The sequence below is a fragment of the Hemicordylus capensis genome, chromosome 3 (genome assembly GCF_027244095.1).
Source record: "Hemicordylus capensis ecotype Gifberg chromosome 3, rHemCap1.1.pri, whole genome shotgun sequence".
In the NCBI taxonomy this organism is placed as follows: Eukaryota; Metazoa; Chordata; class Lepidosauria; order Squamata; family Cordylidae; genus Hemicordylus; species Hemicordylus capensis.
Window position 1 is genome coordinate 116512524 of NC_069659.1, and position 15115 is coordinate 116527638.

At 45.3% G+C, this 15115-nt stretch overlaps 1 protein-coding gene across 6 annotated transcripts in view; it reads left to right on the top strand.

Moving 5' to 3' along the window:
• Positions 1 to 5752: 5752 nt before the first annotated feature.
• The window catches only part of PIR (pirin), a 56423-nt gene continuing 47060 nt past the window's right edge, over positions 5753 to 15115 (top strand). Inside the window, exons 1-3 of one of the 6 annotated variants that reach the window (XM_053307954.1) lie at positions 5753 to 5887; positions 6617 to 6756; positions 9296 to 9388. In XM_053307954.1, the coding sequence (XP_053163929.1) occupies positions 6661 to 6756; positions 9296 to 9388 (189 nt within the window). In that variant the 5' untranslated portion in view covers positions 5753 to 5887; positions 6617 to 6660. The other 5 variants (XM_053307953.1, XM_053307951.1, XM_053307950.1 and 2 more) reach the window with 5 other exon arrangements.

The window sequence follows — 15115 nt, forward strand, 5'->3', positions numbered from 1 at the left end:
GTTGCGGTCCCTAAAAAAGCAGCAAATGTTGCCTGTTAGGACACCACATAACCAAAATTGATGCAATTTACAGCTTATGTCAACATGCTGTTAGTTTTCAGTCCCGAACATAACCCTGTATCTATATTATTCTCTTACTCTTAAAATAAATATCAAATATAAATATTAATACCTCAGCCTGCAATGGTATTTTAATTTTAAGTGATTCTGTTTAAGAATTTAACCTAAGGACCAAGGGTGTCACTATAATTGAGCGGAGGGCTCAAAGAACCTGCCCCCCCAGCTCTTCGGGGTCCCCCAGCTTCACCCCTCCTTATTTTTTTCATTATCTCCCTCACTCTGAGTGGCCACCAGGGAGAAGGGTGAACACAGGCCCCCTCCTCCCTAGCTACACCCCCGCTCAGGAAAATTCAGTGTGAGACCACACTTCCTTAACACATTCAAACAAGCAAAACTACATTTATTTTCTAGGTATTACAGATCAAAAGAATGTTTCTAGGCTTAATCCACCTACATTACTGGAATTTTTTGAAGTTGTTGTCTTAAAAAAATATAGTGCAATATTATATGTACAGAAATATTAGAAATTAGTATAATACATTTATGAGTTTGTGATATGTTTACAGAGTAGTATTAGAAAACAATGAGAACACCACATTAGTCATATCCTTTTTGAAATTATAAAAAGATAAGGTATCTGAAACACAACTTACCTCAATATGGCACTTTCTAGAGACATCATTCTTTCTTTTCTCATTGCCATCTCAAGAGGAAGTAACTGACTCAGTGCTACTTTCTTTTACATATTTAGCAAATGTAGGATGTCTATCAGAAGTTATTTGCATGCTACGCATAGTACCCATGATCTCGTTCCCTGTGCAGAAAATTCTTCCTTTATTAATGATGTGAGTGATTGCTGCCTATCAATGATCACATAGTGTACAGGATAATATCAGATATGGCTATATGGTAGTGCCAGTGACAGTCAATGAATCCAACTTGTCTCCATGAGATGCATACCTGTGTGGAGGGGCAGTGAGATCATATTGTCTGGTCCTGTTCTTAACCTCCATATGTATTTTGGTCATAGGAACATAGGAAGCTGCCTTATACCGAGTCAAACCATTGGTCCATCTAGCTCAGTATTGTCTACACAGACTGGCAGCGGCTTCCCCAAGGTCACAGATAGGAGTCTCTCTCAGCCCTATCTTGGAGATGCCAGGGAGGAAATTTGGGACCTTCTGCATGCAAGCATACTGATGCTCTTCCCAGAGTGGCCCCATTCCTTGAGAGGAATATCTTACTGTGCTCACACCAGCGGTGGTGGGAGGTACCTTTAAAACTAAATTAGATAGTGCTTAGTACTGGCATTAGCACAGTACACCTGTGGTACCTTGCAGGTGGCTTTACACCTGTAAGCCATGCAGAAGCCAGGTGAGTTTTGGAGCCACCCCATTGCTGTGCAGGTTACCAGGCACCTCGCCGCTGCTCATCACACTTTGCAGGTGCGGCGGTAATGCCAGTAAGAAAGGAAGGTTGTGCTGTCGAGTTGGTGTCGACTCCTGGCGACCACAGAACCATGTGGTTTTCTTGGCAGAGTACAGGAGGGGTTGACCATTGCCTTCTCCCACGCAGTATGAGATGATGCCTTTCAGCACCTTCCTATATTGCTGCTGCCCAATAGAGGAGTTTCCCATAGTCTGGGAAACACACTGGCACCAACCAGTAAGCACTATCTAATTTAGTTTTAAAGGTACCTCCTGCCATCCTGCCACCCTCAGCGACAGCCTCACAGGCCACCACTGGTTCACACAAGTAGTTTCCCATTCAAATATAAACCAGAGCAGACCCTGCTCAGCAAAGGGGACAATTCATGCTTGCTACCACAAGACCAGCTCTTCTCCCATTGCCAGACTCCATGGACCGGGTCTCCCCATCAGTGAGACCCGGTTTCCTCGGGTGAGCAGGAAGAGCGGGCTAAGCCTGATGAGCAGGAAGCAGGTGAGCAGGTGAGGTTTCCTTGGGTGAGCAGGAAGAGTGGGCAGGGACCCCGATGGCCGGCTGCTTTTAAGCCTCCCAGCTGGGGGTCTACTCACAAGTAGCTGCGGCGCGGAGCCACGCCACGGCTACTCACGAGCAGATAGCCCGGGTTTGCGGAGCACTCGCTTCGCAAACCCGGGCTAAGGGGTGGGCTACAGGAGCGGGTTAGCTGCTCCAGAACCACTGGGCTCAGCTGTGAGCCCGGTGGTTCTTACGATCACAAAAATTGGGCTAGGATTTTCCTAGCCCAATTTTTGTGATCGTAAGAATAGCCCCCATGTGTTCAGTCAAATGGGAGAACAGGCTCCTGGGAGCTTTCCCATCGGCAGGCTTTACCTCAGGTTTTCTGCGAGGCTTTACTGTGAGTTCAAAGTTGCCCCCCCAAACTGATGCAAAAAGTTGGGTGTGAAAAACATCCTGGCACATACAATTAATTGTATGTCAGTGCATTCACAATCAGTGCAGAACTCCAGTCATGCCAGGTCCTGATCACAAATACAGGCCTGGTGTGCACATAATTGCATATACAGCCTGCTTTCAGATCCAACCTGCTTTCCGATCCAGTGGCACACCTAGGCATTTTAGGAGTATGGACCTAAAGGGATTTGAAGCCCCGTAACATGAGCCTCCCCTCAGTTTAGGGAAAGCTGAAAACTTTTTATTTTATTTTAAAGATAATAATCTGAAGGCAGGGACCCACTGCTCTGCACTTCGTGTGGTGCACCCTCCGCTCTCCTGTCCCCAAAGGCTCCAAATATGGGGGGGGAGCTCCCTGCTGCACCACACCCTCTTCTTTCTGTGTGTGCCACCATGATCGTTCACGCAGGACGGCTGGGGGATGAGGGCTGAGACTGAGAGCCTCAACCGAGTGGGCCTCCGTGGCAGTGGTGTCTAAGCCAGTGGTTCTGGCCTGGGCCTGTCCAGAGACCTGAGCAGGAGTCTCAAGCATTGTAAGCCTGTGATGTCACAGGCTTGTGACACTTGCAATCCACATTAGGCAGGCATGCAGAAGCAGCTGGCCTGCTCAGGTCTCCGGTCAGAGCCAGGCTAGGGCCATTGGCTTAGCTGCCGCCTCTACAGAGGACCCCTGGCTGTTCTGCACAAACGTTCATGGTGGCATACACACACAAAAAGAGAGAGGTGTGGTGTAACTGGGGTGGGCATGGCGGAGGGCTGTAGGGAGGTCCCCCAGGGCATTTGGAGCCCCCGCCCTGTGCTGGTGACTGGAATCATCTCTGAACTCCGGTCCAAAAAGCACTGCTGAATCCAATACTCAGAGCCTGGGGACGGGGCTAGAGTTGCCATATTCTCGCTTTCCAAAGCTGGGTGCCTAATTTGCATATTATGTAGATTGGCCTGAAAATAATTTTGCATATGTAAATTAGCAGCTGCACATTCCAGTTGATTTGTATTTGCTCTGGATATCTACCAACAATAGCTGGGGAAGATCTCTTTCCCTGACCATTTTCCTTGACATATTAGCAGCAGCAATAGAACAACAACAAAAGCACAGTTTTAATTAAGGCTGCATTTCTGCATACACTTATTTGAGAGAAGATCTGATTGGAACCAAGGGTGCTTACTTCTAAGTAGGCATGCATTGAACATAAAGCCAAGGAAGTCCTTAAACATTACAGTACACAGCCTGGTACTGCAAGAAAGAGATCCCCTGCTGATAAAATTCAGGCAACATTCCTCAGGATTACTGTACTTGTGAAAGTGAAACCCTCCCAGCAAGCATCCTGTGCTCTTCCTCTCTTAATCCAAGTCCAGTGGTTGAGAAGAATAGTAACTGAACATTTGGCTCCATAACTCCGGTTCTACAAGGGCTAGAGCTTAGCTTTTAAAATTATTATTATTTTAAATGAAAGCTGAAATCCAGGCGAATCCAGGTGGGCTAAGCAATCTAGGTGAGATGCTTGAAATCTGGGTGAAACCCGGAATTCCAGGGGACATGGCAACTCTAGATGGGCCCAGAAAGCACAACCCTTCTCCCATTCCACAGGTTTATTCAATGCATGGAGCTACAGAGGTTCATTTACTCTCAGTGACAGCCAGTTCAGACAATATATATGAGCCAGCTAGTCTACCGCACGTGGGGCCTGTGCCATTCCACCTCCTACTACACATTAATGTAGCATTTAGATCCTGGGGCAATTTAGAAGACCCACCCCCATACATGATTAGAAGAAGAACTTTATTTACGATCAGTGATCAGATACTATGTGTTGTTAGGTGAATGGGAAAGGCATGCCCAGAGGGAAAGTGGGATGTGCTCATGCACAGGCCGGCTTGAATGCATCTTCTGAACCGGCCCAATGTCATGTAGCCAAATCTGATAGGTTACATAGCATTGTGATGTCATTCTGTATACTACAAGCTGGTATCATCTACATGACCAATCCATAAATACGAGAAAGTTGCAGTAACTATAAGAAAAGCAGTGCCAAAGCAAGAAAAATGACTATAAACCAGACTGAAAAAATACTACCATTCACACACACACACACACACACACACACACACACACAATATATATATATTTGGGGGAAGGGTGTTTCAGGAAATATTACTTCAAAGTGTTATTTTCTGCATGCAGATAAAAATGAGAATACATTTTATGCAGCAAGTTCAGTTCTCAAATTTCAAGTGATGACTGTTGTGTTGATCAGGTATGGTAGATACTCTCATAGGAGACTGCAGCCATCTTTTGGGTAGCTTAAAAAGTATGTGCTGTACAAATAAAGAGCACTAAATTCCACACACGTTTTGATCTAATCAGTTGCTTGTGCTACATTACAGCCCCTTAAGCACAGGAACAGCACAGCTGGGTCAGGCGCAAGGCCTATCTAGTCCAGCATCCTGTTTCCCACAGTGGCCCACCAAATGCCTCTGGGAAGCCCACAGGCAAGAGCTGAGGGCCTGCCCTCTCTCCTGCTTTTGCTCCCCTGCAGTTGGTATGCAGAGACATCCCACCTCGGAGCCTGGAGGTATCCTATAGCCACCAGGATGAGTAGCTATTGATAAGACCTGGTGGCCTCCATGAATTTGTCTAAGCCTATTTTAAAGCCATCCAAGTTCATGGCCAGCCGTTAGAAAGGTATGATCTTCAGAGGAGTCTTCAAAATCCACCTTAGCCCATGGATTGAGATAGTTGTAAAACTGCTGAGCAGCATGTGCAGAAATCTGAATGGATTGAGCACTGACTGCAGATGTTTCCATCAGCCCCAAATGCCCAAACCCAATCCCAACAGCATCAGTCAGCAGCTATATGACAGCCTCAGTCTGTGTGGCAAGTTGGCTAAAAGAATGTGCAAACTGGACTCAGGGTTACTTTTAATCAAGAGATCTGTTTGTCCCGCTTCATCCATTTGGCTCCAGAAACATTCCTCAAGATGAAACCATTCTTGTTTGACATATACAATCCTAGGGCTGGTACAGTACGTGTCGTATAAACCAGTTCTAATCGTAAGCCAAGATCTTTCTTGTACATGTTACTCTAATGTAAGCCAACTGCGGAAGGAAGACAGGGAATATTTTCCATAGTGAACAGGCAAATAAGAGGAGGCAATGGCAGCATTAAAGAAACACGATGTTATTCATAACCGGACTGGAGTCCCGCCTGCAGCCTCGCCTTTCCTTGTTTACTTTACAGGGACAGCCGGAGGTCCCGCCTCCTAGAATCAGTCTGTCTCTTTTTTCCTGAGTCGGAGCAAATAGGGGAGCTACTCTTGCTGGTCCCTCCCACGCTGCTTGTGTGGATAGGGAGACTGAAACGCTCGTTTTCATGTGGTTCCCTCTGATGGACGGGATTCAGTAGATCCGACCTGAATGTCGCAAATTGCAGGTTAAGGGTTTTTTCTGTTTGCTACGAAGGATGCGAAACACACAGTTACACGCACTCCATTAAATTTAACACGATTGAGTCAAGCTGCCGCTAAGAAGGACAGCTTGCGGACACGGCATTTAAAGGTGCAACTTTCACTTTCTGATCCTAAAAGTGTTGTCGGATTGACTTCCTAAAGTGTGCTCAGAAAGTGAAAATTAAAATTGCACTTTTAAATGCCGTGTCCCCAAGCTGCCCTTAGCGGGCGTGACTCCTGTTCCCCGCCCTGTTGTGTTTTTTTAACAGTTGATTTGATATAAGACTGGGCAAGATTTTGCTGAGTCATCCTGAAGTTGCTCCTTTCCTAAGACTTGAGAGAGTCGCCTTGTGCCGCCGCGGTGTGTCCCTTTCCAGGTTTCCTTCAGGTAGTGAAGGGGTGATGATATTGGGGTGCAGAAAGTACTGGGTACAACAATGGCTGTCACTTTAGAGGGTTTCTCTCTCTCCCCTCCTTTCGAGGATGGGAAAGATCAAGCTTACATCTGAAAACAAACCAAGCTTTTTATTGACATATTGGCAAATGTAAATTTTGTCATTTGCTAGTTTGGATGTTAATTTAAATTCCTCTGCTGTCTTGGCTGTTGTTTTGTGCTTGTGGAGCGATGTGTGGCGGCTTTCTGTTCATTTGCTTTTCAGGTACTAAGTTGTGGCATACATTGTTTGAAATGCGTGTGTGCTGCTTCTTGGCAGAAAATCGAGCTCTTTAGGACTTGCATCTCCATTTCCAAGGAAGGATGGCTGCATCGAGGAAAGTTATCAAGATTGTGCACAGCCAAGAGCAGTCAGAGGGAGTTGGAGCTCGTGTTCGCAGGAGTATTGGCAGACCTGAGGTAAGGCAGCTCATGAGAGAATGTTTGACCATAAGTGTAAAGCACATCCTACCCTGGATACTGTAATCTCCATTGGAAACTTTAAAGAAATAAAGTGGATTTGCCAGATGCCCTTTATGACAGGATATCCTCTATTTCAGAACAGCACAATACCATAAAGCTGCCGTTCCCAATTTCTTTACTGGTCAATAGGAGCAGAGTATGTTAAACTGTCTGATATGGAGTTGGGCTATTGGTCCATTTAGTCCAGTGTTGTCTACTCAGCTAGGTGAAGGATTTTCTGTTGTGCAAACTGAGATAATTTACTGAATTGCTGGATGCTGAACCTGGGAGATCTTTTGTATGCCAAACGTGCATTAATTTGCAGTGGAGTGATGAGTAGTGGTAGAAGAGACAGAGGGAGAAGGGAAAGCCAACCACAACTGAAATGCATGTAACAAAACTTTACAGCCAGCCAGTTATTTGAATGTTTGTTTGGGGATGGCTGAAATAAAATGTACAAGCTATGATTCTAATATTAACCCATATGAGGCATTTGTGTTTAGCACAACAGTATTCTTCTTCTTTTCTTTTCTTTAGCTTTAGTCTGTGAAGACTTATATATGTCTGTAGGATTTTAAAAGCAGAAATTGAAGGATTAATCTTTCCAGACAGGATATGAGCAAGGCAATGCTATGGTCCTCCCTGGGATGACCACGGCTACCCTAGGCCAGCTTTCACTGCTTTAAGTATGCTCTCACAGTGTAACAACAACACAATAACAGCAGTAGAAAACAGAGTTATAATAGCAATTGATAACTCAAGGAAGGAGAAGAAGAAAGGAAGCGTTTGCATGGGGTATGTGTGATATTAATAAAAAGAAAGAGAGGTGAGGGAGGGGATGGGGTGGGAGGCAGTAATGGACACTTTGCTTCAGGGAGTATAATGTCCTGGGCCACCATTAGAGCAGCATCCTAACCACAGGAACATTCCCAAGGGAAACTTATCAGGGGGCCTTTGTAAGTCACCAAAGGGGTTGATATGTGACATGCCCTCTTAGATCAAACAATCCTACCCATAGAATTGGGTACTACTGCTGTGACTGCGTGGAAGAGCAGAAGCTCAGTGGAAGGGAAATCCCAGCTTCAATCCCTGGCTATGGACTCTCAGAACAGCGACTGACTGAGGAAGAGGGATATGCACACTTCTGAAGCAGTGTACTCAGTAGCCAGTTGGCATGAGCAGCACCTTGTTTGGATAGCTGTCTCATCTCAATTAGGGCCGAGGACACCTTTCATTTTCTTTAGCCATCATCATCATCATCATCATCATCATCATCATCATCATCATTAGTATTATTCTGGCATGCTTCCCTCTGTTCCTTGGTTGCTTATTGCCCCAGACTCTGTTATCTTTTGCCTGCTTCAACACACTGCATTGTTTATCATACCAAGAGTAACCTGGAAAGACAGTCAGGAGGACGGAGTGGGGGTTCTGGAACCTGCCCCCTTTCTAGACTATGGAGGAGATGCAGAATTGCAGGCACCTAATTATGACAAACTCCTTCTCTTCTTCTTTGAATGGTCTTGAAGGCAGTTGAGGTGAGCGACAAGCAGGGTGGGGCGTATCCCTATCTGAGGGATTATTAGAATAGTCAAGCTGAAACACCAATGCTTTTTGATTAACTGTCACTGGTAGTGAGCTTTAAAAACACACTGAGAACTGAGGTAGCCACATTTTTTTAATTCCCTGTACTACCAAGAATACATAAGACAGAAGAATAACAAATGTAGTTCCCCCATCACTGTATCTTATCTCATCTTATTTGCTTGTTATTTCTCTTTGTAAACCGCCCTGAGCCATTTTTGGAAGGGCGGTATAAAATCGAATTATGATGATGATGATGATGATGATTATGTCCATGCAGGGTTATGACTGCACCTGGAAAGGCACAGAACAAAAAGTTGGGTTCTCATTGGTCACTGCTTGGCCTTGGCTGGCTGTTGTTTGTACAAAGTGCCTTTCACCACTTACATGGTTGCCGTTTGCATGCTTGAAGCTCTGTCCTCATGTCTGAGGAGGTTAAGGCAACCTAGTGCTACCTGCCTTGATGTTTGAGAAGTGTGTTCCCTGGTTGGGGTCTGAGTGTTTAGGGCAGTCATCTTGTGATATGCATTAACTCCAAGGAGACTGTTTTAACTTATGCCACATCTTTGCAGGCAGAATGTTACCAGAATAGGGAGCAATTTGGCCCCTCAGCAAGCATAGGATTCTAAGTCTTGTTGCTCTCCTGTCATGCCCCAAACTTTGCCCATTATTTTACCTTCTGATGAGTTCACTATAAAAATATAGCAGTGGTTTCAACAAAATCCATTATGCTAGTGAATCTTTATGGGGCAGAAGGAATTTAAATCAATTTAGTATTGATTTAACTGTATTGACTGAGCATAACTTGAGGATATATTCACATTGCTAATTGATGTTCCATGTTAACAGTTGTATATTGCTTCCATTCAGTAAATGACATATTTTTAAAAAGTGTGTGCATTTCAATTTTCAGTTAAAAAATCTAGATCCATTTCTGCTACTTGATGAGTTCAAAGGAGGCAAACCAGCCGGTTTTCCTGATCATCCTCACCGAGGTTTTGAAACTGTAAGTAATGAATACTAAGGGATAGTTTGCATACACAGTTTTACCGTAAGACAACAGGCCACTCTCGCGCATATAGAATAGATGTTTTAAAAAGTTCCTGCTGAAAGCATGAAGAGAAGGTGCCCTTATGCTCCTCTCTTAGGTCTAGGGTGGAGTCTGATGTATGCATAGTTTCTTTTTTTTTTTAAGTTGAAATTGTTTTTAACTCCACACCTACAGAAAGTGAAGTTTAATTATCAGTTCCTTGATCAAATGGCTACAGAACAATAAATCCTTGGAATTTGCTGAGTTCTTCCTTCTGCCTGCTGATTCTGTGGGTATCACCTGATGCCTGAAGAAATTGGTGGAAGCAGCAGCCATGTCTTTAGCATTCCATTACGTCTACAGACCATTCCCAAATAGTAGTGTGCATGGTTTTGGTCCGGCGCAATGGAAAAGCCCTCCGGACCGGTTCGGAAGTCCGGTGGTTCAGATGGGCGGGGGACTGTTACTTTAAGCGGGGGGTGGTAGTACTTCCCCCCCCCGCCACTCTTCCCCCCTCCGGCACTGGTCCTTTGAAAAATCTTCTTGGGGTGGCAGAGTTCCTCCCTGCCGCCCCTGCCCCGTCGTTGTTCCTTAAGGGTTAAAGAGACTAGCGCTAGTGGCGCGCATTCGCCCTGCGCAGCGCGCGTGCTCGTCTCTGACGCTGCTGTGCACGCCACATACGCGCGTCAGCGTCAGACGAGCGTGCACGCCGCGCAGGGCGCATGCGCGCCGCTAGTGCTGGTCTCTTTAACCCTTAAGGAACAACGACGGGGCAGGGCGGCAGGGAGGAACTCTGCCGCCCCAAGAAGATTTTTCAAAGGACCAGAGCCGGAGGGGGGAAGAGCTGTTGTGGGAGGGTAAGTACTACCCCCCCCCCGCTTAAAGTAACAGTCCCCCCGTGCTGGACCGGGGGGGACTCCGGACCGTGCACACCCCTATTCCCAAACCATCCGTCACATACAGGCCCTTTCATGTCCAGATTCATTTCTTACATATATAAAATGCAAGGTGTATCTTGGGTCCTCTTGTGTTGTGGTTCTGGCCTTTGAACCATCCAGTGCTGTTTCAGGCATCCTTGTATTGTATGGAATCATGGTTTAGTCATGTGAGCCACTGCCACCAGTAGTACAGTCTGAAGTAGAACAGACCAGTCACTGGCTTCCTACTTTGGCGTCTGTCTGTCACTGTTGTACTTGGAACCCACCTTTTAAAGCAAAAAGACCTCACACCATCCGGCATACAAAAATGATAGTAAGATGTGGCTTAAAACATAATTAGAAATGTACCAAACATTAATAAAATAGAGGCTTAAGATAATAGGAGTCAAAATAATAGCACCATTTGAAACTTGCAGTTGTTATACAAGGTTCAGTTAAAGGCCTCATAGAAGAGGAGAATCTCAATGGCCTTTTAAAATATTGTCAGTGAGGCTGCCCCAGGGAGTGCATTCTATAGTTGGGATATTGCTGCAGTAATTAGGCCATATTTGCCACATTTTCTTCCCAAGGTTTAGTGTGGGCTGGAAAACAGGAGGAGGGAGGGAGACAAGCTAACACATGCTCACCATGATGCAGCACCTTTGAATATTTTTCTTCATACAAACACTGTCTGTGCATTGTTGGAATTAGGACTGAAGAGACTAGAAGATTTGACCAGAAGAAGGAAAAACCAGTAGCAGTAGGTGAGGCAGTTTGCTGTATTGCTAGCCACTACGCAGCAATAGAGGGTGGGGAGGGAATTCCCACTCTTATCTTCTGACGCCAGGAGGAAGCAGGGGTTGCTGTAGGCAGCACCATGCTCTGTCTCTGTGGTGGTTTTGCCTACTGAATCACTTTGCCAGCCCCCACTGACCATTAGAAACATTAGTGAGAACAGTTTCAGTGCAATGGGGAGGATAACAAATGAGGCTCATAAAGCAAAGGCAGCATCAATTGTACATTCAGAGAGTCCGATGGTGAACAAAAGCATAGGAATGGACTGCTAGCTGGAGAGTTTTTATGGGTGAGGGAGAAATAGTGAAAAGAATGGCAATTGTCTATTTTAGATTTATTTATTTATTAGAAGTGTTTAATAGACCACCCACTCCAAAGACTCTGTGTGGTGCACAAAAACATGCAAACAAGGCAACATTAAAAATTACATTCTAAATTAAAAACTTAAGTAACTAACAAAACACAAATGATGTAAACTACAGGGCAAAAGCCTGGTGAAAAAGAAAAGTCTTCAATAGAGATTTGAAGGTCAGTAGGGAAAGGGCTAGATGAATATGAAGGGGAAGAGAGTTCCAAAGAAGTGGGGCAGCAACCAAAAAGGCCCTTTCGCAGGTCCTAGAGCCCCAAACCTCTCGGAAATCAGGGACCGACAAAAGGGCCATCTGAGATGATCTAACCGGACAGGAGGTAACTGGGTGGGAGAGGCGGGTCTGTAGGTAGACAGGCACCAAGCCCCACAAGGTTTTGAAGGTCAGAACCAGGACCTTAAATTGAACTCAGAAGCGAATGAGCAACCAGTGCAACGACTGCAGCAGAGGTGTTACCCGGTCATATTTTCTGGCACCCATGAGTAGGCGAGCTGCTGTATTCTGGACCCGTTGTAGCTTCCCGATCATCTTCAAAGGTAACTCTAGATAGAGAGTGTTACAATAATTGAAGCGGGAGATAACAAGGGCATGGGTCACTGTCATTAATGCCTGCCGATCAAGGTAAGGGTGTAATTGGCGAACCAGATGAAGCTGGGCAAAAGCACTTCTGGCCACAGCCTCCACCTGCTGTTCAAGCAGGAGGCGCGAGTCCAAAAGGACCCCCAAATCATGAACAAGCTCCTTTGGGGGCAGCGCCACCCCATCTAAGAAAAGGTTCACATCCAACTGTTGGCAGGTACAAGGGCTGAGTAAAAGTAGTTCAGTCTTAGTGGGACTCAGTTTGAGCTTGTTTTGAGTCTTCCAGACCTTAACAGCTTCCAGGCATCGAGTAAGCACAGAAACAGCATCCCCAGAATGGTATGGGGTGGCAATATACAGCTGAGTATCATCAGCATATTGATGAAATCTCACCCCAAACTGGCAAATGACCTGACCCAGTGGCTTCTTATAGATGTTAAAAAGGACAGGGGCAAGAACTGAAGGGGCCTGTTGTGGCTCCGTGGAAGAGCAGAAGCTCAGCAGAAGGGAATCCCAGGTTCAATCCCTGGCTATGGACTCTCAGGAGAGAGACAGACTGAGGAAGAGGGATATGCATACTTCTGAGGCAGTGTACTCAGTAGCCAATTGGCATGAGCAGCACCTTGTTTGGATAGCTGTCTCATCTCAATTAGGGCCATAAAGGAGTAGCCATGGGTCAGAGCACCTGTCCTCAATGCATACCGACTGGACACGCCCGCTAAGGTAAGAACAGAACCACTGTAAGACAGTGCCCCTGATTCCCAACCCACGCAGGCGGTCAAGAAGGGTAGCATGATCGATAGTGTCAAAAGCTGCTGAGAGATCTAAAAGGACCAAGAGAGGGACACTACCCTCGTCAAGGTCCCGAAGAAGGTCATCTACCAGAGTGACCAGTGCTGTCTCTGATTCACAGCACGTCTGACTTGCTTTAAACAGATTAGTTTTGATTTAATTTCAGAAGTGAAGTTTCTGTATTTCTCTACAAGAAAAATTATCATCTCTGTAGTGTATTATTTGAACGTTACAAAGAGTTCAAGAGCAGTGGGTTGATTTCCCTGATAGTTGTCCCCCACCCCCTCCCATTCATGTTCTCTGGCAAATCCAAAGCCAGATCCTTGATCTGGCTGGTTCAGATGATACCTGTCCAGCCCATGCGAACCGCATGCCTGCCATTATCTCTTCCATGATGTCCCTGTGCATCCCTTTATTGTGTGAGAGGACCGTTCATCCAAATGGCAGTTCAATATGTCTCGGTAAAGTGTGCTGTTGAGTCGGTGTCGACTCCTGGCGCCCACAGAGCCCTGTGGTTGTCTTTGGTAGAATACAGGAGGAGTTTTCCATTGCCTCCTCCACACAGTGTGAGATGATGCCTTTCAGCATCTTCCTGTATCACTGCTGCCCAATATAGGTGTTTCCCATAGTCTGGGAAACATACTAGCGGGGAACCGGGAACCTCTGGCTTGCTAGTCAAGTCATTTCCCTGCTGCGCCATTAGGTGGTTTCTATACATCTAATATAGTACTAATTATAACTATTAATAATAATAATAATAATAATAATAATTCGATTTCTATACCACCCTTCCAAAAATGGCTCAGGGCAGTTTACACAGAGAAATAATAAATGAATAAGATGGATTCCTGTCCCCAAAAGGCTCACCATCTAAAAGAAACATAAGATAGACACCAGCAACAGTCACTGGAGGGATGTTGTGCTGGGGATGGATAGGGCCAGTTACTCTCCCCCTGCTAAATAAAGAGAATCACCACGTTAAAAGGTGCCTCTTTGCCAAGTTAGCAGGGGTTACAACTAGTATTTGGAGAGCATGTAGAGCAGCCATTTGGATGAAAACCTCTCTCCCTACATACTGGGGGATGGTAACACAATGGAAAGGTATGTTACTAAAAACATCACAATGGGCACACACACTTGTCATGTTCCTAAACATATGGACCAAGGAGGTATCCTTGGTTATCCTAAATGAGCCCAGAGTTTCATTGTAAACACAATTGTTGCTCTTCTTCATCCAGCCCACTGCAGGGTTTTTTGTTTTGCTGAAAATAATGTTTCAAACATTTTCTCATAAATTCAGACATGCATAAGTGGGCTGAGTGTAACAGAGTGGAAACTGAGGCTTGTTAAGTTTATTGAACAAAGTTACTAAGTTTTATTACTTAACTATTACCAAATATCATTAACTCATCGCTGACGGAGGATAGAGTGCCTCCTTGTTTGAAGGCGGCAATGATTAGATCACTTCTTAAGAAGCCTTCCCTAGATCCCTCAGTGATGGATAGTTATAGGCTAGTCTCCAATCTCCCATGGTTGGGCAAGGTGATTGAGAGAGTGGTGGCTAACCAGCTCCAGGCAGTTTTGGAAGAAACCGATTATCTTCTAGACCCATTTCAAACTGACTTTAGAGCGGGCAAAGGGGTTAAGTCTGCCTTGGTCGGCCTGATGGATGACCTTTACCAGGGCATCGATGGGAGGAGTGTGACTCTGCTGGTTCTTTTCGATCTCTCAGCGGCGTTCGATACCATCAACCATGGTAGCCTTCTGGATCAACTGGGGGAGTTAGGGATAGAAGGCACTGCTTTGTAGAGGTTCCGCTCCTGTCTCTCAGGCAGATTCCAGATGGTGGAGCTTAGTGACAGTTCCTCTACAAAACGGGAGCTATTATATGGAGTCCCTCAGGGCTCCATTCTGTAACAAATGTTTTTTAACATTTACATGAAACCTCTGGGTGAGGTCATTAGGAGATTTAGTGCAGGGTGTTATCAGTATGCTGATGACACCCAAATCTATAATTCAAGCCTATACACAGATATACATGCAATACATCAAGAACAAAGACAATGTATATATAAATTAGAGATGTGCAAATTGATTTGGATACAAATCGATTTGTACCCGAATCTAGCTGATTCAGGTGATCCGAAGACAAAACAAAGCGCTCCTGTGGTCCATTGGCTACATTCGGGTACAAATCGAATCACGCCTGATTTGATTTGAATTGATTTGGGCTTCAGATCTGTACTATTAAT